The sequence below is a fragment of the Dendrobates tinctorius genome, unplaced genomic scaffold (assembly GCF_039654945.1).
Source record: "Dendrobates tinctorius isolate UK_male_01 unplaced genomic scaffold, ASM3965494v1 ptg000199l, whole genome shotgun sequence".
In the NCBI taxonomy this organism is placed as follows: Eukaryota; Metazoa; Chordata; class Amphibia; order Anura; family Dendrobatidae; genus Dendrobates; species Dendrobates tinctorius.
The window spans coordinates 3,715,959-3,739,559 of NW_027361866.1; the positions used below are offsets into that span (position 1 = coordinate 3,715,959).

General features: G+C 43.0%; 1 protein-coding gene across 1 annotated transcript in view; it reads right to left on the reverse strand.

The window, feature by feature from the left end:
• Positions 1-23,601, reverse strand: part of ERBB4 (erb-b2 receptor tyrosine kinase 4) — a 1,457,122-nt gene that overhangs the window by 253,284 nt on the left and 1,180,237 nt on the right. Inside the window, exon 19 of the mRNA XM_073553209.1 lies at positions 19,884-19,982. Coding sequence (XP_073409310.1) covers positions 19,884-19,982 — 99 coding nt within the window. The remainder of the gene's footprint in view (positions 1-19,883; positions 19,983-23,601) is intronic.

The following is a 23,601-nucleotide window of genomic DNA, read 5'->3' on the forward strand; positions in this document are numbered from 1 at the left end:
GCAGTGTGTGCGTATCAAGCCCCGCCCCTCATTATGATGTCACAATGGTTGCCATGGCGACGCTGATGTCATCATAGGTTGCAAGACCTGCCGCCGCTCATTATGATGTCATAATGGTTGTCTATGGGATGGAGGATGTGTGATGGCTATATGGGCACCGGACTATGGGATGGAGGATATGTATGATGGGTATATGGGCACGGGACTATGGGATGGCTGATATGTACGATGGGTATATGGGCACGGGACTATGGGATGGCGGATATGTATGACGGGTATATGGGCACGGGACTATGGGATGGCGGATGTGTGATGGGTATATGGGCACTGGACTATGGGATGGAGCATATGTTTGACGGGTATATGGGCACGGGACTATGGGATGGCGGATATGTATATGGGCACGGGACTATGGGATGCAGGATATGTGATGGGTATATGGGCATGGGACTATGGGATGGAGGATGTGTGATGGGTATATGGGCACTCGACTATGGGATGGAGGATATGTATGATGGGTATATGGGCACGGGACTATGGGATGGAGGATAATTATAATTTTCTATAACTAACCACAGTTAGTTACTATGCCCGGGCAGCGCCGGGCTCTTCAGCTAGTTATATCTATATATAAAAATGAGTATTTATGTGTGTGTGTGTATCAAGCCCCTCCCATTGCACATAGCCCCGCCCACTCCACATAGCCACACTCACTCCACACGCAAAGCCCCGTATAATAAATATCATATATAAAAAATATCTAATACATATATATATATATATACACAGTGCCTTGCGAAAGCATTCAGCCCCCTGGAACTTTTCAACCTTTTACCACATATGATGCTTCAAACAGAAAGATACCAAATGTAAATTTTTGGTGAAGAATCAACAACAAGTGGGACACAATTGTGAAGTTGAATGAAATTTATTGGTTATTTTAAATTTTTGTGGAACTTCAAAAACTGATAAGTGGGGCGTGCAATTTTATTCGGCCCCTTTACTTTCAGTGCAGCAAACTCGCTCCAGAAGTTCATTGTGGATCTCTGAATGATCCAATGTTGTCCTAAATGACTAATGATGATAAATATAATCCACCTGTGTGTAATCAAGTCTCTGTATAAATGCACCTGCTCTTTGATAGTCTCAGGGTTCTGTTTGAAGCACAGAGAGAATCATGGAGAACAAGGAACACAACAGGAAGGTCCTTGATACTTTTGTGGAGAAGTTTAAAGCTGGATTTGGATACAAAATGATTTCCCAAACTTTAAACATCCCAAGGAGCACTGTGGAAGCGATCATATTGAAATGGAAGGCGTATCATACCACTGCAAATCTACCAAGACCCGGCCGTCCCTCTAAACTTTCATCTCAAACAAGGAGAAGACTGATCAGAGATGCAGCCAAGAGGCCCATGATCACTCTGGATGAACTGCAGAGATCTACAGCTGATGTGGGACAGTCTCTCCATAGGACAACAATCAGTCATACACTGCACAAATCTGGAAGAGTGGCAAGAAGAAAGCCATTTCTCAAAGATATTCATAAAAAGTGTTGTTTAAAGTTTGCAACAAGCCACCTGGGAGACACACCAAATATGTGAAAGAAGGTGCTCTGGTCAGATGAAACCAATATCAACTTTTTGGCAACAATGCCAAACAATATGTTTGGCGTAAAGGCAATACAGCTCATCATCCTGAACACACCATTCCCACTGTCAAACATGGTGGTGGCAGCATCATGGTTTGGGCCTGCTTTTCTTCAGCAGGGACAGGGAAGATGGTTAAAATTGATGGGAAGATGGATGGAGCCAAATACAGGACCATAACTGAAGAAAACCTGTTAGAGTCTGCAAAAGACCTGAGACTGGGACGGAGATTTGTCTTCCAACAAGACAATGATCCCAAACATAAAGCAAAATCTACAATGGAATGGTTCACAAATAAATGTATTCAGGTGTTAGAATGGTCAAGTCAAAGTCCTGATCTGAATCCAATCGAGAATCTGTGGAAAGAGCTGAAAACTGCTGTTCACAAACGATCTCCATCAAACCTCACTGAGCTCGAGCTGTTTGCCAAGGAAGAATGGGCAAGAATTTCAGTCTCTCGATGTACAAATCTGATACAGACATACCCCAAGCGACTTGCAGCTGTAATCGCAGCAAAAGGTGGCGCAACAAAGTATTAAGGTAAAGGGGCTGAATAATATTGCACGCCCCACTTTTCAGTTCTTGAATTTCCACAAAAATATAAAATAACCAATAAATTTTGTTCAACTTCACAATTTGTTGTTGATTCTTCACCAAAAATTTACATTTGGTATCTTTATGTTTGAAGCATGATATGAAGGAAAAGGTTGAAAAGTTCCAGGGGCCGAATACTTTCATAAGGCACTATATATATGTATTATCTAATCTAATATATAAAGCTCAAAGTGTGTATGTATGTGTGTTTGTATGTATGTGTGTATGTGTGTATGTCCGGGATAGGCATCCGCACCGTCGCAGCTACAGCCACAAAATTTGGTACAGTCACACGTCTGGACCCCGAGAGCGTCCTAAGCTATGTTGCGAGGCGAAATTTTAACCCCGCGCGTTCCAATTCACCAAACAATTTTGCCCCTATCTACATACTGGGGAAAAAGTGTGTGCGTGGCAAGCCCCGCCCCTCATTGTGATGTCACAATGCCCCTATTTGCATACTGGGGAAGCAGTGTGTGCGTATCAAGCACCGCCCCTCATTATGATGTCACAATGGTTGCCATGGCGACGCTGATGTCATCAAAGGTTGCAAGCCCTGCCGCCGCTCATTATGATGTCATAATGGTTGACTATGGAATGGAGGATGTGTGATGAGTATATGGGCACCGGACTATGGGATGGAGGATATGTATGACGGGTATATGGGCACGGGACTATGGGATGGCGGATATGTATATGGGCACGGGACTATGGGATGGAGGATGTGTGATGGGTATATGGGCACTGGACTATAGGATGGAGGATATGTATGACGGGTATATGGGCACGGGTCTATGGGATGGCGGATATGTATGATGGGTATATGGGCATGGGACTATGAGATGTAGGATGTGTGATGGGTATATGGGCACTCGACTATGGGATGGCGAATATGTATGATGGGTATATGGGCATGGGACTATGGGATGGAGAATATGTATGATGGGTATATGGGCATGGGACTATGGGATGGAGAATATGTATGATGGGTATATGGGCACTCGACTATGGGATGGAGGATATGTATGATGGGTATACGGGCACGGGCCTATGGGATCGTGGATATGTATGATGGGTATATGGGCACGGGACTATGGGATGGAGGATAATTATAATTTTCTATAACTAACCACAGTTAGTTACTATGCCCGGGCAGCGCCGGGCTCTTCAGCTAGTATGTATATATAACTAATATCTAATATATATATTTCATAGGCACATCTTCTTGACCACAACGGGTTACACTGCCTGTGTTGCCTAAAGCAACCAATCACCAGCATCTTTCATTTCACCAGAGCTGTTTACAAGATGAAACCTGAGCTGTGCTAGGTTGCTATGAGCAACAGTTTTCGCACTCCACAACACCTCAGCAGACACTGACCGGGTAGGAAAAGTCTAGCACTCAAGGGAGCATAAGTTCTCAGCCATTGTCTGCCCGCCAGAAAGGAGCAGAGAGCACATGACAGAAATGAATCACCCCTTCCTCTATTACTAACATGCTCTATTGTTACCGGCATAGAAAATTGCATAATCAGTGGCCGCACACAGAGCCGCACTGCCAGGTTACATAACAGCACATCTCCAGAAATTCCAGCTTGGCACTATGGGATGGAGGATGTGTGATGGGTATATGGGCATGGGCTATGGGAAGGAGGATGTTTATGATGGGTATATGGGCAGTGGACTATGGGATGGAGGATGTGTGATGGGTATATGGGCACTTGACTATGGGATGGAGGATATGTATGATGGGTATATGGGCACAGGACTATGGGACGGAGAATGTGTGATGGGTATATGGGCACTGGACAATGGGATGGAGGATGTGTGATGAGTATATGGCACTGGACTATGGAATGAAGGATGTGTAATGGGTATATGGGCACTGGACTATGAGATGGAGGATGTGTAATGGGTATATGGGCACGGAACTATTGAATGGAGGATGTGTGATGGGTATATGGGCACTGGGCTACAGAATGGAGGATGTGTGATGAGCATATATGCATGGGACTATGGGATAGAGGATGTGTGCTGAGTATATGGGCACTGGACTATGGGGTGAAGGATGTGTATGATGGGTATATGGGCACTGGACTATGGGATGGAGTATGTGTATGATGGTATACGGGCACGAGACTATGGGATGGAAGATATGTATGATGGGTCTATGGGCACAGGACTATGGGATGGAGAATGCGTGATGGGTATATGGGCACTGGACTATGGGATGGAAGATATGTATGATGGGTCTATGGGCACAGGACTATGGGATGGAGAATGTGTGATGGGTATATGGGCACTGGACTATGGGATGGAGGATGTGTGATGGGTATATGGCACTGTACCATGGGATGGAGGATGTGTAATGGGTACATGGGCACGGAACTATTGAATGGAGGATATGTGATGGGTATATGGGCACTGGGCTATGTGATGAGCATATATGCACGGGACTATGGGATGGAGGATGTGTATGATGGGTATATGGGCACTGGACTATGGGATGGAGGATATTTATGATGGGTATATGGGCACAGGACTATGGGATGGAGGATGTGTGATGGGTATATGGGCACTGGGCTATGGGATGGAGGATGTGTGATGAGTATATATGCACTGGACTATGGGATGGAGAATATGTATGATGGGTATATGGACACTGGTCTATGGATGGAGGATGTGTGATGGGTATTTGGGCACTGGACTATGGGATGGAGGATGTGTGATGGGTAAATGGGCACTTGACTATGGGATGGAGGATGTGTGATGAGTATATATGCACTGGACTATGGGATGGAGAATATGTATGATGGGTATATGGACACTGGTCTATGGATGGAGGATGTGTGATGGGTATTTGGGCACTGGACTATGGGATGGAGGATGCGTGATGGGTATATGGGCACTGGGCTATGGGATGGAGGATGTGTGATGAGTATATATGCACTGGACTATGGGATGGAGAATATGTATGATGGGTATATGGACACTGGTCTATGGATGGAGGATGTGTGATGGGTATTTGGACACTGGACTATGGGATGGAGGATGTGTGATGGGTAAATGGGCACTTGACTATGGGATGGAGGATGTGTGATGAGTATATATGCACTGGACTATGGGATGGAGAATATGTATGATGGGTATATGGACACTGGTCTATGGATGGAGGATGTGTGATGGGTATTTGGGCACTGGACTATGGGATGGAGGATGTGTGATGGGTATATGGGCACTGGGCTATGGGATGGAAGATGTGTGATGAGTATATATGCACTGGACTATGGGATGGAGAATATGTATGATGGGTATATGGACACTGGTCTATGGATGGAGGATGTGTGATGGGTATTTGGGCACTGGACTATGGGATGGAGGATGTGTGATGGGTAAATGGGCACTTGACTATGGGATGGAGGATGTGGGATGAGCATATTGGCACTGGACTATGGGATGGATGATGTGTATGATGGGTATATAGGCATGGGAATATGGGCTGGAAGAAATGTGTAATGGTATATGGGCACTGGACTATGGGATGGAGGATATGTGTGATGGGAATATGGGCATGGGACTATGGGGTGGAGGATATGTGTGATGAGTATATGGGTACGAGACTATGGAATAGAGGATATATATGATGGGTATATGGGCATGGGACTATGGGATGGAGGATGTGTGATTGGTATATGGGCACTGGATTATGGGATGGAGGATATGTATGATGGGTATATGGGCACAGGACTATGGGATGGAGGATGTATGATGGGTATATGGGCACTGGACTATGGGATGGAGGATATGTATGATGGGTATATGGGCACAGGACTATGGGATGGAGGATGTATGATGGGTATATGGGCACTGGACTATGGGATGGAGGATGTGTACGATGGGTATATGGGCACGGGACTATGAGGTGGAGGATATGTATGATGGGTATATGGGCACAGGACTATGGGATGGAGGATGTATGATGGGTATATGGGCACTGGACTATGGGATGGAGGATGTGTACGATGGGTATATGAGCACAAGACCATGGGATGGAGGATATGTATGATGGGTATTTGGGCACTGGACTATGAGATGGAGGATGTGTGATGGGTATATGGGCACTGGACTATGGGATGGAGGATATGTGATGGGTATATGGGCACTGGACTATGGGATGGAGGATGTATGATGGGTATATGGGCATGGAACTATGGGATGGAGGAAATGTATGATGGTATATAGGCACTGGACTATACGATGGAGGATATGTGTGATTGGTATATGGGCACAGGACTATGGGTTGGAGGATATGTGTGATGGGTATATGGGCACAGGACTATGGGATGGAGGATGTGTGTGATGGGTATATGTGCCGGGACTATGGGATGGAGGATGTGTGATGGGTATATGGGCACTGGACTATGGGATGGAGGATGTGTGATGGGTATATGGGCACAGGACTATGGATGGAGGATATGTATGATGGGTATTTGGGCATGGGACTATGGGATGGAGGATTTGTGATGGATATATGGGCACTGGACTATGGGATGGAGGATGTGTGATGGGTGTATGGGCACAGGACTATGGGATGGAGAATATGTATGATGGGTATATGGGCAGTGCACTATGGGATGGAGGATGTGTGATGGGTATATGGGCACTGGACTATGGGATGGAGGATGTGTGATGGCTTTATGTGCACTGGACTATTGGATGGATTATATTTATGATGGGTATATGGGCACGGGACTCTGGGATGGAGGATGTGTGATGGGTATGTAGGCACTGGACTATGGGATGGAGGATGTGTGATGGATGTATGGGCACAGGACTATGGGATGGAGAATATGTATGATAGGTATATTGGCAGTGAACTATGGGATGGAAGATGTGTGATGGGTATATGTGCATTGGACTATGGGATGGAGTATATGTATGATGTGTATATGGGCATTGGACTATGGGATGGAGGATGTGTGATGGGTAAAGGGGCACTTGACTATGGGATGGAGGATGTGTGATGAGCATATTGGCACTGGACTATGGGATGGAGGATGTGTATGATGGGTATATAGGCATGGGAATATGGGCTGGAAGAAATGTGTAATGGTATATGGGCACTGGACTATGGGATGGAGGATATGTGTGATGGGTATATAGGCATGGGACTATGGAATGGAGGATGTGTGTGATGGATATATTAGCACGGGACTATGGGATGGAGGATATGTATGATGGCTATATGGGCAAGGGACTATGGCATGGAGGATGTGTATGATGGGTATATGGGCATGGAACTATGGGATGGAGGAAGTATGATGGGTATATGGGCACTGGACTATGGTATGGAGGATGTGTGATGGGTATATGGGCACTGGACTATGGGATGGAGGATAATCATTATAATTTGTTATAACTAACCACAGTTAGGTACTATGCCCGGGCAACACTGGGCTCTTCAGCTAGTAATTAATAAAGCAAAAACTTTACGTGAAGAAAGCCAATGCAAGTTTAAAGCATGGGTACTTGCCTTGGCCTTGTCAAAACTAAGAACATACAGTATGTCCAAAAATAAAAATAATTTTTTGTGCCAAGAGGAATAAAATGCAAAATTAGTTTTAGTGGTCCTTTGCAGTCATAGAAGAAATAAATAAAAAAAAATTAAAACATACTTGAAGGAGTAGTGAGGATAAAATAAAAAGGCTAATTTTATTTTTACAGTGCTCTGAATTTTTTTCAGGGCTTCAACGAAAAAAAAATCTTTAAGTATAGTATCCTTGTAATTGCACTGACCTGGAAAATCACATCCATGAGTCATTTTTACCACACAGTGAGTGCAGTAAAGACAAAACTCAAAAAAGAATGGCAGAATTGTATTTTTTTCCACCAATTCAACCAACTTGGATTTTTTTTCCATTTTCAGTACATTTTATTGTAAAGTGAATGGTGTCATTCAAACTACAACTCATCCCAAAATAAAAAAAAACCTTCACACAGCTCTGTTGATGGAAAAAAAAAGTTATGGCTCTTGGTAGGAGAAAAACAATATAGTGCAAAAACAACATATTTTATGGTCCTGAAGGGAATAAATACAAACTCAAAAGTAGTCTCCATTTTAGAAGCACACTTACACATCCAAAAGTCCAGTCATAAAGTCCAAAATTTACGGACTGGACTGGCTGAGGGTAGTGTGAGCTGAACTTGACAGTCTCATAAGACATACAAGTTCTTCTCACTAAATTAGAATATCATCATAAAGTTAATTTATTTTAGTTCTTCAATACAAAAAGTGAATCTCATGTATTATATAGAGTCATTACACACAGAGTGATCTATTTCAAATGTTTATTTCTGTTAATGTTGATGATTAAGGCTTACAGCCAATGAAAACCCAAAAGTCATTATCTCAGTAAATTAGAATTATTTGCAAAAAAAGCACCTGTAAAGGCTTCCTGAGCATTTAAAAAGGTCCCTTAGTCTGTTTCAGTAGCTGCACAATCATGGGGAAGACTGCTGACTTGATAACTGTCCAGAAAGCAGTCATTGACACACTCCACAAGGAGGGTAAGCTAGAAAAGGTCATTGCTAAAGAAGCTGGCTGTTCACAGAGTGCTGTATCCAAGCATATTAACGGAAAGTTGAGTGGAAGGAAAAAGTGTAGTAGAAAAAGGTGCACAAGCCACCGGGACCACCGCAGCCTTGAAAGGATTGTTACGAAAAGACCATTCAAAAATTTGGGGGAGGTTCACAAGGAGTGGACTGCAGCTGAAGTCATTGCTTCAAGAGCCACCACACACAGACGTATCTAGGAAATGGACTACAAGTGTCGCATTCCTTGTGTCAAGCCACTCATGACCAATAGACAATTCCAGAAGCATCTTACCCGGGCCAAGGAGAAAAAGAACTGGACTGTTGCTCAGTGGTCAAAGGTTTTGTTTTCAGATGAAAGTAAATTTTGCATTTCATCTGGAAATCAAGTTCCCAGAGTCTGGAGGAAGAGTGGAGAGGCCACAATCCAAGCTGCTTGAGGTCTAGTGTGAAGTTTCCACAATCAGTGATGGTTTGGGGAGCCATGTCATCTGCTGGTGTAGGTTTACTGTGTTTTATCAAGATCAAAGTCAGTGCAACCATCTATCAGGAAATTTTAGACCACTTCATGCTTCCCTTTGCTGGCAAGTGTTTTGAAGATGGAAATTTCATTCTCCAGCAGGACTTGGCACTTGTTCACACTGTCAAAAATACCAGTCAAAAACTGGAGTAGCTTTCTTGGTGTAAGAAATGCTAAGGCCGAAGTCACACTACCGTACAATACGGCCGAGTGCTATGTGATAAAACATCACATAGAACTCGGCCCAGTGTTACTCTATGGGGCAGCTCACATCTGCGATTATTTTCACATGCGGACTGAGCATGCAAGAACAATCACAGCATGCTGTTATTAGTATCAAGACTTGGCTGAGTTTCGGCTCACTTGCACCCATATAAATCTACAAGTGCGCGAGTGATACAGTATACAGCTCTCGGATATCATCCGAGTGCGGTGCGATATACGCCGATGTTGACACTTCCTCCATAGCTGTGCAAGAGGATCGGAGCACTGAGCACTGACACTCGCTTCCCGCTCGCAGCAGAGCAGGAGAAAAGGGTCATTAGCATATCGCATCCAATGTTTGAGTTTCGGATACCGTACGCTAGTGTGACTCCAGCCTAACCCTTTTAATGGCAATAACGGGATGTAATTGTCATGCCCTGTCCCGCACTTGTTTCTTCCTAGGTCAGCCCATTTTGGCAGACCTACTTCAAACAGGTGTGAAAAAACCAACCATCACAACATTTTTAAGTATCTCCACTTTGGCAATTTTTTAAAGTGTTTTACGAGAGTATTTTGCTTAAAAGCTTTGAGGAATTGGCCTTGATGTCTTGGAAAAAAATCTTATACACTTTTTATTCTACTTTGATAATAAATGAAAGTAATTTATGACTATTCCTACAGAAATAAAATAGATCTAACCTTGGTATTCTGTGTCTATAACTTTCGGGGGTGTCCCACAGACTGAACGTTCACATGTTGGTACATAAGCAGACAATTGTCATCACTGCTAAGCTAAAGTCTTTGGTTTTCTCATCTCTTCAGTTCACTCAACTAACAGCATCCTTGATATGAGCCTAAGATGATGGAACGGAGATTGAATTGGGTTACTACAAGGGACAATAATCATCATTCTGTGCTATCTTCAGTAAGATGGCAGCTGTGTAATGTTAGTGATGCCAATAGTAAGAGTCACTTGAAGACTGTTACCTGCTTCATGGAAAGAAGGGGTAATGAATCTCATTATGTGTTTTATGTCACCTAGCCAGACGCGTTACCTTAGAAACAGCCTCATTGTAAAGAACAGAATAGAAAATTCCTTCTCAAATTAGTCCAGTAGTTTTAGTTTAAATTGCTTGAATTGTGGACCCTGAAGGTTTGTAAAGATTCTTTTTCCCCTAATGCTGCTCCGTTCATCTCTCTCCTGAATAGGATATCAAGCAATCTATTTACTAACACACATTATGTCATTACAGTCATTAGGGATCCATTAGTAGAAGGGAAGGGGCGCAAAAAATGACTGCCCCATTGCCAAATTACTTTCCCTTTGCATTTTCCTTAGCGCACAATTTATCACACCATTAACCTATTCTTTGCAGCGGGATCACATCCATCTTCGACTTTCCCGTTTCCTTTCTGGGAGTGATTTTGTAGATATCTTGTAGACTGCTAGCATTTAAGTTTCTAACATTTCAGATTCACAGAAAGTTTAAAATCATTCCAATGCACTTATGTCTCCATTCCTAGGGTAGGAAAATATGAAATAATTCCAGCTATTACATTTTATCATACATGATATCCTATTTAAAATGGAATTATTTCCCCCCAAAAAAGAGAAGACTAAGTATAAATTTTCCCATTTATGCATCACGTAGGAAATACTGACCTTTTATAAAGTGACTTGGCTTACGTTACATTTAAGGTGCATTAGTTTCTGTCTGTGACACGGTAGACCACGGTGTCATCATTACTAACTATATGGAGTGTCAATTATTTGGATAGATAAATTTAGCTCAAGGTGAAAAGGCAGATCCTCTGCACCCTACTGATGAATTGGCTGTCACTGACAGCTCCACATGTCAACCTGTCAATGGAGCCTCTCCGGTGACCCCAGATCACAAGTCATACGGCCGGATGTTCAGATCATAGCCATATGATGGGCAGCTTGATTGTCTTTGATGCTTGCCGAGCAGATAATGAAAGGGCAGATGAAAGATAATTATGGGCCATAAAGACAGATTTATACAAACTGCTAGAGCAGCTAATAGAAAGAAAGCCGGCGGATGAACAGTCCTCGTTTTATGGTTGCCTGACCGTACATAATAAGCCAGATTCTGTATCCGAATTTTAAACAAATTGCACTTTCCTCAAAGGTGAACCGAGGATATGACTTTATTTTTATAAGCAAGCAGAGACATCAAATATCTAACAAACGAGAGTGGAGTGCACCTATCACACGTGTGGAGAAGAATGCTTTTGAGAAATGCTTGCCAGCAAAAAGAAATGAGAAAATAGCCTTCAGAAAAGCATTACTTTGATAAACTTTTATTTTCCGTGACATTAAAAGCAGCTCCATTTTTAGCATCAACAGATTTACGTAAACTTCAAGAGCTTCAATCAGTTGTGTTAGAAGCCCCTGTATTAGTGTCTGAGAGAGATTCAAGAAATATTCAAAAGCTTGGAAGCTAGATGCGACATTATGCGCCAAATCTACACTTAATTGGTCTATTTCCAAATAAAAAGAAGACCTCATATTTATTTGCTTTCTATTTTGATTGGATTCTGGATCCAAAAGTATTACGCACATGAGTAAAGATTTTACCGATAGATCCACCATTTCCCATGAAAAGGTTTAAGGTTATGCGACACTTCGGTCCTCGTCCGTCACCTTCTTAGACAACTCGCGGTCAACTATAAGGGAACCCAAGCACGTGCTTTGAAGCCGTATCAATTATTTTATTGATGACAGAGCTAACTCAGATGTCAGTTTTTCTCATACAATTGCTATGCGTGTTTTTCACATATTGTATTCGTATCTATGAGAGTCTATGGGGTAGTACAACTGTTCAATCGCTTCCTCGGACCAAAATCACATAGATATGTCCAATATTGATCTGAGTCTCGGATCAAACTTGCAAGTCTATGGGTCCGTGAAAAAAATCAGATAGCATGCTGATGCTATTGTTTTTTATGAACTGTTTGATATGAGAAGCTTGAGAAACCTCCATCATTTTTTCAGCTAAGAAAAACTGATGAAACCGACTCAACTCTGATGGTAAGAATTCACTTACATAAGTGTGTTCATCGGACAAGTGCTATCTGATGTTTTATCAGATGGCACTTGGACCGTGGCCAATGTTATGCTATGGGGCAGTGCAGATCTATTTTTTTTATCATCTACAAATAGGGACACGCGCAATCACTCAACTCTTTCGGTGCGTGTAAAACATTGGAGTGCAGTCTGATTTGCATGGACACAGACAATGGAAAAGATGGAAAAATTAAGTTTTCAGTCTTCTCCGCACCTGTGATACCATTCTCAAATGCGAGAGAATCGGATCACAGTAAAGTAACACTCGGATCAAACTCTAATCAGATTTAAGCAGAGTGTCATTAGCATGGTCAAGCCAATTCTCTTGTATGAGAAAATCACCGATCGTGTGACCCTGGCCTGAAACTGATACACTGACCAAACTTTGATTTTTTTTTGTATATGAGAAAAATCACTGAAATGTGAATGAGCCTTTAGTCAATAGCCACTGAGATAAAGAGGTATTCCAACCTTGGATATTTTTGGTATATCCCTGGGATCTCAATATGAAGGTTGACCATTAGAGATGAGCAAATATAGTTGAGTGGAATTAAATTTTACTAGAATATTACGAAAATTCACAATTGCCAAAGGTGGATTTATGTAATTTGCTTCTGCATGGATTCAGATACTGTAAAGGGCCATCAATTTTCCACTCACCTCTCCAGCCTCTCTGTGTTTCACTGTCATCTGTCCATTCCCCATTTCATCTTTGTATCACACCCACTTGCACTAAAATCCTGTGCCTCTCCACACTAGGCCGGGACTTCCAGCTCTGATCTCTGATGAAGCCAGGGATAATTCCGTGTAAGCGCACATTAGGTCAGGGCACATGTTGTGACATCATGAAGCTTGCTTGTGCAGAACCATCCCGGACATCATCTGAATCGGAAGTCCCAGCCTAGCACGAAACGGCACTTGGAGGTGGTGATGAGAAGATGTGACGAGGACAGGTGACAGTCAGGAGCGGAGGGGCCAGATATGTGAGGAGTAAGGTGAGTAAAGGTATTTGTTTTTACTTTCTATATCTTACGTTTATTAAGCTCTCGGTTCTTGGTTCAATTTGTGGAAAATAACTTCTCTGCAAATCGAATGAACAAGTTTGAATTTTGCTTCACCTATTCATCTGTGTTGGCACCATATTTGCAAATCCAACCCAAATGAAGAGTACACGTTCAGACACTTTGCCATTCCAGACTATGGTCTCAAGTGGGATGCATCTTTCAGAGATTTATAGTATATACTGTACAGTCTTCAAATATGTGCCAAAATAAAACAAGTTGCTATGAGCTACTTCGAGTAGTTAAGTAGAAGAACTGGCCATACCGTGTTTCAATCCAAGCGGTGTTAGGTTACCATGACTGTAAGGAGAGAGAGTACGTGACTTCTACAGTATGAAGTTTACTAAAACAGTACTTTAAAGTATTTCCATATCTCTGCTTTTCTTCAAGCTGGACTACATGGCAACAACGGACATTTTTGTAATGTGGTTGTAATGAAATCTAATGTAAATGCTGGGCACTGGCTGATTGTGTAACCATTACATTATAATTTTCCAGCAAGTTGGCTGCATCTGATAAGTCTTATTAGATGTGCTGTATTTCTTACTCATCCTTGGAATCCATGGAAATTACACTGTCTGGCCAGTTAAAATTACAAGCTACAACATATGTTATAACAATGAAGACGGAGCATAAATAATAATCAGATGGGAGGGCATCTAGCTATTGTTTATACAGCAAAATGGCTGCTCTCTGCTTTCTGAGAAGCACTTGTCTCACAGGCACAACACAAACCATTGCCAATAGCTCCATCTGGTATTTTCCTTTTTTCAGTCATTTCAGATCTAGTTTGAAGGATAAATAATTGGCATAGAAATGGTTATTTTTTTAGACATTGGACCCCTTAAATAATCACATGAGCATATTTGCTTACACGTAAACAGTAATAATATTACCGGAATATTAATAATAGTAATAATACAGCAATGACAGCAGTGGTGTATTAAATATGTCAAATACCAGATTCAAATGGCAGCTTACAGGCCCCACTGACATAATTTGGGCCCCTTGAGGTTCTGTAGAAACCATAGAACTAGGGGTGTAACTATGGTTGTTTCATAGGTTGCAGTTGCACCAGAGCCCTAAAGTTAGAGGGTCCCAAAAGTTCCATTTGGCATAATGTTTATAAGAAGATGTGGTCAACTACAAGAAGACCACATAAGGTATTTTAAGGCGGTATTAGGTATTTATTGATGACTGTAGCTCAACACCCACTGGGCTAAAGAGGTAATCTAGCTTTGGATATTTTTGGCAAATCCTCAGGATCTCCAGATGAAAGTTGGCAATTAGAAATGAGTTAATACATAAGAGTGGAAGTGAATTTGAATAAAATATTGCAAAAATTTGCATTAGACAAAGTGCAGATTTTATTTTGTAATTTATTTCCACCCATCAAAGCTGAGGGCCTTTATGGAAATTTCGTATTAGGGCGAACAAGCTTCAAGTTACACCACTAGATAGGTCCATCAATATTGGCTCAGAAAGTAGCCCAGAATGCAGATATGAATGCAGCCTTTTGATAGGTTTACATGGTTTGACCGGCATCACTAAGCAACTATTGATCGGTAAACCTTTACAGATCTGTGGTCGCTAAACAGTCTGTCTATACTGGCAGAAAAAAGTACTCACTAGGTAATCTATTACAGATTGCTTAGTACACATAGGCTGTGATTGTTGTGTAGACAAGACCATGCACCACCGAGAACGTTGAGATTGTGCGCTGCGCAAAAGATCATTCCATCCAATGAACAAGCGTTCTTCTTGATTGGCAACCTGTTTAATCTGAAGGATTATCGTGGAATGATCATTCTTAAGTACGAGTGTGCACAATAATTTTTCAGTGTTATTACCCCCATAGAGCTGCCGTTTGTGTCTAAAGGTAGCAAATGTAACCGAGGTAAGTTACAGTCATATTTATGTCTTTGGCTATAATAGAGACCCGAACAACCAATAAATATACAACTATACACAGGCACCTCTTGTTGGTAATACTCAATTTCCGCTTTCTACTTTTGCCAATCTAGTACAAGTCTGTAAGTCTTGCTGTCTATTCTGAGCCTTCAGAGACCATATGCACTATAGGAGATAGCAATACATAGGAAATTTATTCTGTTCAAATGATGGTACTGCCTGGCATTAAAAAGCTTCAAAATATGGGCGGCATGAACCAAAAACCTTATACACCTACTAGTACTCATCTGCCTTATCTGACGTAATATATTTATTTCCATACATACTAAGAAGTACCACTAGTAGTACAGTCTGCCATTCCCTATCCTCATCCATAGTCAGAGTGACAAGCCTTCATGAGCTACAGAGACAGACATGATGTGGCAATGCCTGTGGCTGTAGGCATTATGTGTCTTCTGCTCCAGTCTCTACAATGGAAACTACTCTCGGGATTTCAGCTTTAGGCTTATTCACATGTCCATTCTATCCATTTTTCTTTATCCCATTTTAGTCTGTACCAGCCATTATGGGGAAACCTAGCCAAGTTCTGCCGGAAATCAAGCGAGGAGCTCTGGCTGATTCAATGTGTAACACGGCGGTGGTCTTTTTAGGCAATTTGTGCAAATCAAATTAAAAAATTGTTCACCGGGGGTCAACAAATTCCTAGAAATTTCCACACAAATTCAATTTGCATCAATTTCAATAAGTTGTCCACTACTTTCATACTGATGACTGGTTTGGAGAGGTCATCAATATCACCCCATTCCCTTGCCGATCAGCTGTTATCATCTCTGGATGTACACAATGTACGAGGCGGAATATGTAATAACAAAGCCCCATCACATTGGTGGCGACTGTGGACACTGATGAGCTCCAGTTGAAGAGAATAAGAGCTGATTTGCGTAGGTCATCAATATAAGTAGTCGACTACACCTTTCAAGATATTTCAAGTTGCCTGTAACGTGTGCATCCCAAATCTGTGTCACATTGTGATTCCTCATTAATGTAAAAGATTCGCTCATGGCACACTCATCATTAAAGGCTCTGCATTTTCTGAAGTGATTGATGCTGGTTCATTGTGTGTAAGAAAAGGGATGATTATACAGGAGTCACTTGTCAGATTAAACACTTTAAAGCCAACAATGTATTCATTTTCTCTGAATTAGAGACCACCCAGACATGAAATTATTATTTCATTATTATCAGAATAGTCAAAAATAAAGGTGACTGAGTCTTGCAGAGAAAAAAAAGGAAACATTTTTGATTTTAGTGTCTGACATGTATTTGTAATTTACAAATTCTTCACATATTAGTTTACTGTCTATCTTCCTTTAGGCAAAAAAATATATATAAATCTGATTTTAAATTTTCTTAAGTCATTAAATGAGAATAGATACAAGTTATTTTAAATTACTATTCACTCACAATAATGTTTAAGCCACAAATGTTGTCATTCAATATACTGCCGTGTCCCAAGAGATAAAACAGTATAACAATGAGAAAGGTTAATCATCCAATTTACTAACCCTTCAGAAAAGGGAACTAGAGATTATGTTCATCTTATAAGTCATAGTTTCCTAAATTGTAACATTCATGATTTATTTCTACAAACCACCAATGCAGAGTCTATTTGGCATACATCATCTTTTAAGTTTTACTCTTTGTCTTTCATCTGCTATAACTTTTTTATTTTTGAGTGGATATAGTTCTATCAGGGCTGTTGATGTACACCACCATTTTGGGGTTCAATTTTTTATCTCTTTTTATTCAATTTTGTTTTAGCTAAATTGACTATGAAACAACAATTCTGTGTTTTTGTGTTTTTTTTGTTAATTGGCGCTTTTAAAGTATGAGAGAAACATTATACCGTAATAATTCAATAGTTCAACTAGCCACACATTCTGCAATACCAATTTTTTTTTTTACTTTTTAGATACATTTTTAAAAGTTTTTTTTTTTAAATTGAATATTTTTCAATTTTCTTTTGCATTTTCGATTGGTCTCACTAGGTGACTTGAACCTGTGATCACATTTTTTCCAATTTAAATTGTGACATCAACACATAATGGGGTGGCCCGGCAATTAAAATGTATTTTCTAGCTATCTGTCTTTACATTTTTTACATCCTAACCAATTATTACATATTTTTTTTACATTTCCCCCTATTTATATAATGTCTAAAATTGTTTTTTCCTTTACTTCCTGTGACGCATGAAAGGAGAGGAGTCTCCTGACGTCACAGGAGGCTGAGGCTGCATTCCCTCTCCGCAATGTCCATCACCCCTCCTGGATCAATATGTCAAAGGGGCAGCGCTGCAGTTACTCATTGGTTTCTTGCATCTCTCTCCCCTCTAAAGACGTCCTGGATTCTGGGTGACGGAAGCTGTGGCTGATGTGAGTACACTGGCTCCCAGCTTTTGTCTCCGCCATTGCTGTAGCTTCTAACTGAAAGAAGATATCAGCAGGGGGCAGAGATGGAAGCAGTGAGTGACGTCGGTGATGCCCCACAGCTTCTAGCACCACCCTCAAATGAGTTGTCCTCAGGAGGCGGTGCTGGTGTCACTTCCTGCTGCTAGCACCACTCCCTGCTGATGATTCATTTGAAGGCAGTGTTAGAAACTAGGAGTGACACTAGCACCAATCATGATGACAATTCATTTGAGGGTTGTGCTAGAAGCTGTGGAGTGGCGCTGGTGTCATACTTGGTGTAGGCATTGATATGTGAAAAAAGCCTAACATGCAAAACCCTTAGGCCACATTCACTCTTTCAGTGTTTGGTCAGTATTTTACATCAGTATTTGTAAGACAAAACCAAGAGTGGGTGAGAAATACAGAAGTGCTGATGTGTTTCTATAATACTAACCAAGTATTAAACACGTGAATGTGACTTTAAAGGGGTGTTATTATTATTACTAATAATAAAAAGACAGGTGTGAAATAAATTAAATATATTGCAGTGAGCTCTGCTCTGCGGCATTCATAGGGTTCTATTACTGATTTTGCATTGGTGGCCATTCAAATTTTACATCAGGAGCCTATCTGCTATATAAGAGGTTTCGTCAGTTGTGTGCATCACAAATATATTTTGCCCTTTCCCAAATACAGATGTGAAACTTGGGTAGGTCACAAACGTTCATTTGTACACAAGAAGGTTAGCATGAAAGCAACTGAACAATTTCTCTCCAATACAAAGCTAAGGAGTGGTCATGCTATACAAATTACATAGGAGTCCTACATAAAACCATAGCACAGACTCACAACTCTTTATAACACCTTACATAACTGTAACAGCAGAAAGCTCTTCACTACTGAAGACTAGTCACCATTTTTCAGTGTTCACCATTCAATGTTTTTCAGTCGCTTTCGCTCTTCTTTTTTAGTTGGCACAGATTGGACAACTGTTATGATCCATTTTTTGGATCTGTGGCTGATCTGACCTCTCACATTATATCTTTTTTCCTTTCAGGCCAGCGGGGGTTAAATGCAGGTTTTCCCCACTGGTGAGCTGGTGTTACTGCAGTGCTGCTTGGTCAGCTGATGTGGCTGGTGACCACTCCCACATCCTTTAAAAAGTCACCTGATACATCAGCTGACTGTTGGTGACACAGGTCCTTTCTGGAGACCAGTCTAGCAGAAACAGCTCTCTGGTGCCTGCCACGTTAAGTGTTAAGAGTGCTGTTGCTGTTGATATCTGCATTGTGGAGCTTTGCAGCGTTGCATATATGCTAAGTGTTGTGTTTTTGTTACCTTGTCCCATTGGTGTCAGTCACTTCCCCCTGTGTGTTGTATTAGGGCAGCAGAGGGACCAGTGCTCTCACCTGCCAGTTCCCTACTTAGGGATAAAAGCAGGGCAAGTGAAGGATTAGGTATCCTGCTCAGGGACGGGGTGAAAGAACCCGTATAGGGATGATAGTGAGATCAGGACACATCCTCAGGAGAGTTCAGGAGGTGTCCTTTCCCTCATTCCCTATCGACAGGGCCCACCGTTGTTATTGTTTCCCTGGTGTTCCCTGGTGTGTTGTGCCACTTGGTGACCGACCAACCATTGGGTCGTGTCACACTGGGTCAGTCACTCCGTGACAACAACTTTGTGTCCTCTTTGAATCAGAACGTTGCATTGATTTTAGTATAGAAGAAGATTATTGGGTATTCTAGACATTCACATCATACTGGCCAACTGGGAGGTCAGGATGCGCTAATATCATATTATCATACATTTACAGTACTTACATCCATGAATTCAGCATTTGCTTTAGGTCCCGTTGTCTCATTCAGGATCTTGATGGCCACAGGAATCTTTACTGTCTCACCTTCAGGGACCCAGATTCCCTAAGAAAAACAGAAGTGTCCTTTTTCAATACACGGCAATAATCAAATAAAATAGAACTTTATGACAACTGTGTACATATGAATATAATCTATAGCAAATGACAGATCACCTTTATACATGACATTTCTCATCAATCATCAACAAAATAACAGGACGTGAATACCGAACATTTACAAATCCAATTGGATTCACATTTTCTTACAAAATAACTTTATTTCTACCACTTATGGTAATTTGCCCTTCAAATTCCTCCAAAAATAATTATATCAGTGAACATTTCTTGCTAAAAATACTCACCACAACTCTTACTTCACTGACAGCTCCGCTGCTCACCATCCGATCTTTTTTTCTATTCCGTTTCATGCTACTTCTCCATCCTCTACACCATAGAAAGGGACTTTGGGCCTGGTCAAAGCACCTTGGAAGGCCACAGCACACATTGTGATGTCCCAACGTTGTGAAGATCAGTGACTCCAAGGACTGATCACAACTGGAAGTCCTGGCTTACTGTGAAGAGCCCTGAGATATGGAGTGCTAAGGTGGAGAGAAGAGGACCGGACAGCAGGCAGCGAGCAGAGGATGTCCGGAGAAGTTAGCGTTGAAGTGAGCATTGGCTATAGTTCTTTTTCTAACATTTGCCAGCCCTATATGGTACACCAAAATAGTGGCCGGGTATCTATTTTTTGTTAATTGTGGATTGAATTGTGTTAGAATTTGCGTGGAACCGCACATTTCTGGACATTCGACTTGAACTTGATCCTCAGCAGATCAATCATTTCATCTTTAGTACTGTGGTTTGAAAAGTAGCCCCCTTGATAATGCAACTGGCTCAGTGAACAAATATCCATTGAAATACATATAAACACTGTAAACCAAAAAAGAACTGTATTATGTATAGAGTAGCAGCAGTGAATGAAAAATGATATATATTGAAAAAAAATTGTGATCATTTTAGAAGACAGTGATTGCATTTGGATCAACCTAAGAAACACTGATGTCATTAGCATCATACTTGCTAAATAAGTGCAGCCCTCAGCTTCTATATGGATTGGTGCCCTTACTGCCAACATTTTGAAACTATGTTGTACAGATAACCTACAAATCTTTTAAATGTATGAGCACCGGCGAGACCTGTGATTACACTGATGGACAGAGACTATATATAGGCTGTAGGCCTCCTCCCAAGGGTTCATGCAGATGACCATATTTTCGGTCCAGGTGTGGGGAGGAGGACCCCCATACAGTGATTGGGCTAGAACCAGGGGGACCGCCATCAGGGTTGTTGAAGAAACCACATCAGGGGGATTACAAAGGGAGACATGCGACTGAAGTTGTCAGGGCAACAGGGGGCGGGGCGAGGGTAAAAGGAGCAGGGGACACGCTGAGGTGGCAGTTGGAAGAGAGCCTGACAGGAGAGAGAGAGCCGTGTGGCAGGGGGAGGACTGTGGCAACTGACGGTGTGGGGAAGAGAGACAGGCAGGAGACTGTCAAAGGAAAATTTGAGACTGTCCGAAGAGCGGCGCATAAGAGACTCTTCCCGGGAGTCCCTCCCCGGATACATACAGATAAATTGATGCCCGCTGATTCCCTCCGTGCTGTGACAGGACCGGGATCTCAGGCAACCGCTGCGACGAGACAGCAATCCGGTATAGTGGCCAGGACACTGCCCCCCTGTCTTCTCCCACAGCTGCGACCCCGTCATTACCGACATCAGGGGACGCCACCTCGCTATAGGCGGCCGCAGAGCCCCTGTCCCGCTTACTGAGGGGACACTGAGCAGAGTTTGTTAAGATTTTATGTTTTTGGACTGCGTCATGACCTGGCTGGGGGACGAGCGCCTTTAAACGGATGCCTGGGAGATTAATCCCCCCGAACAGTTTCTTCAGGGCCTATTGCGCCCCACCATTCCAGCTTCTTCAGGGCCCATTGCGCCCCACCGTTCAGTTTCTTCAGGGCCTGTTGCGCCCCATCGTACTGGTTTCTTCAGGGCCCGTTGCGCCCCACCGACCAGTTTCTTCAGGGCCTGTTGCGCCCCAACGTTCCGGTTTCTTCAGGGCCCGTTGCGCCCCACCGTCCAGTCTCTTCAGGGCCTGCTGCGCCCCATCGTTCCGGTTCCTTCAGGGCCTGCTGCGCCCCACCGTTCCGGTTTCTTCAGGGCCGGACGAGCCCAAGTCCTTCCGTGAAATCTTGGATTACAAGGCAGCCACATCTGCAATCCCTGAGTGTTCGTGGACTCGAGCGACGCCCGGGAGGCTAAGTGCATTATAGAGTATAAGGACCCTTTTTGTTTTGAATGTTTGTTTTACGAGTCCCTGCGAGGACAAATAGGTGTTTCCCCTTTTGTTTCATCGAAGCAGTTTAGCCCTTGCGGCTTTAAACTTATAAAAGTATATTTCACCCCACATTCAGTCTCGTGTCTCGTCACTGCATCCTGTGAGCCTGCTCGAACCCTACACTTGGCGTAGTCGGCAGGATGCAGTCTCCGAGCGCGGACAGTGGTAGCCCCGAACATGGGGGAGCTGTAAGCTCTGTAAATAATGAGGGTCCCCGTACCAGCATCTCATTGGGGGCCATGTTGAACAACCTGCCTAGATTCTCTGGCTCAAATACTATGCTATGGAGCTGGACAGAGCGGATGAGGGGGCTTTTTCGGATGCACCCAATGACCCCTGACCTGGAAGCTGAAGTGGCACTCATGGCCCTAGACGGGGAGGTGCGGAGGTCAGTGATGTTGAAACCCCCGGGGCACCGCAACACTTTTGAAAAGGTGTTGCAGATAGTGGAACAGACCCACGGGGATCCCACTAATGTGGGAGAGTTAAGGACCCGACTGTTTAGCCGGATGCAGGCAGAAGGGGAGACGATTACTCAGTATATGAATGTACTCCAAGAGTTGCATACGGCTATTGAAAGAAAAGATGGGGTAGGGGTAGGACCTGTTGACATAACCCTACGTGACCTACTGGTGACTGGACTGCGAGATCCACTGATAAAGCAGGCTTTAAGGGAACGGATCAGAATGAATCCCCAAATCGACTTTTCAGAAGTGGGAAGTCAGGCACGGGTTCAGGAGCAAGAGCAGGGGATGGCGGTCCCCGTGGGGAAGGTCCGAGGTGTGGAGGCCTCCTCGAACACAGTTGAGGAACCTCAATGGGTGGAGGAGATGAAGCGTGAATTGAAAAATATAAAGAGCGAGTTGGCTGAAGTAAAGAGAAGAACCGAACCGGAGACTGGACGACCCAGTGCTAATCCCGGTCCCTGGGGGTCACGCTCTCCGCGAGGTGGTCAATCTCTACCGGCCTGGTGTTATGAGTGTGGAGAACCAGGCCACTTCGCCCGAGAGTGTCCGCGGCGTGGGAGATACCCACCCCGGCGGCCATTAAAACTAAAGGGCTCCGGGCTGGGGGGACGCCGCTCGGAGCCGAAAACCACAACTAGGGGTGGTGGAAGTCCCAAAGATTTGGTAGCAAAGTGTCCTGAAGTTTGGGCAGAAGTAGAGGGCCGGGCCGTCCGGTGTCTGGTAGACACGGGGTCACAAGTAACCACTATGCCCGCAGCGTACTTTCAACAAAACTTTCCGGAGGCAGCAAGGCCTCAGTGGGGGCCCATGACTAGACT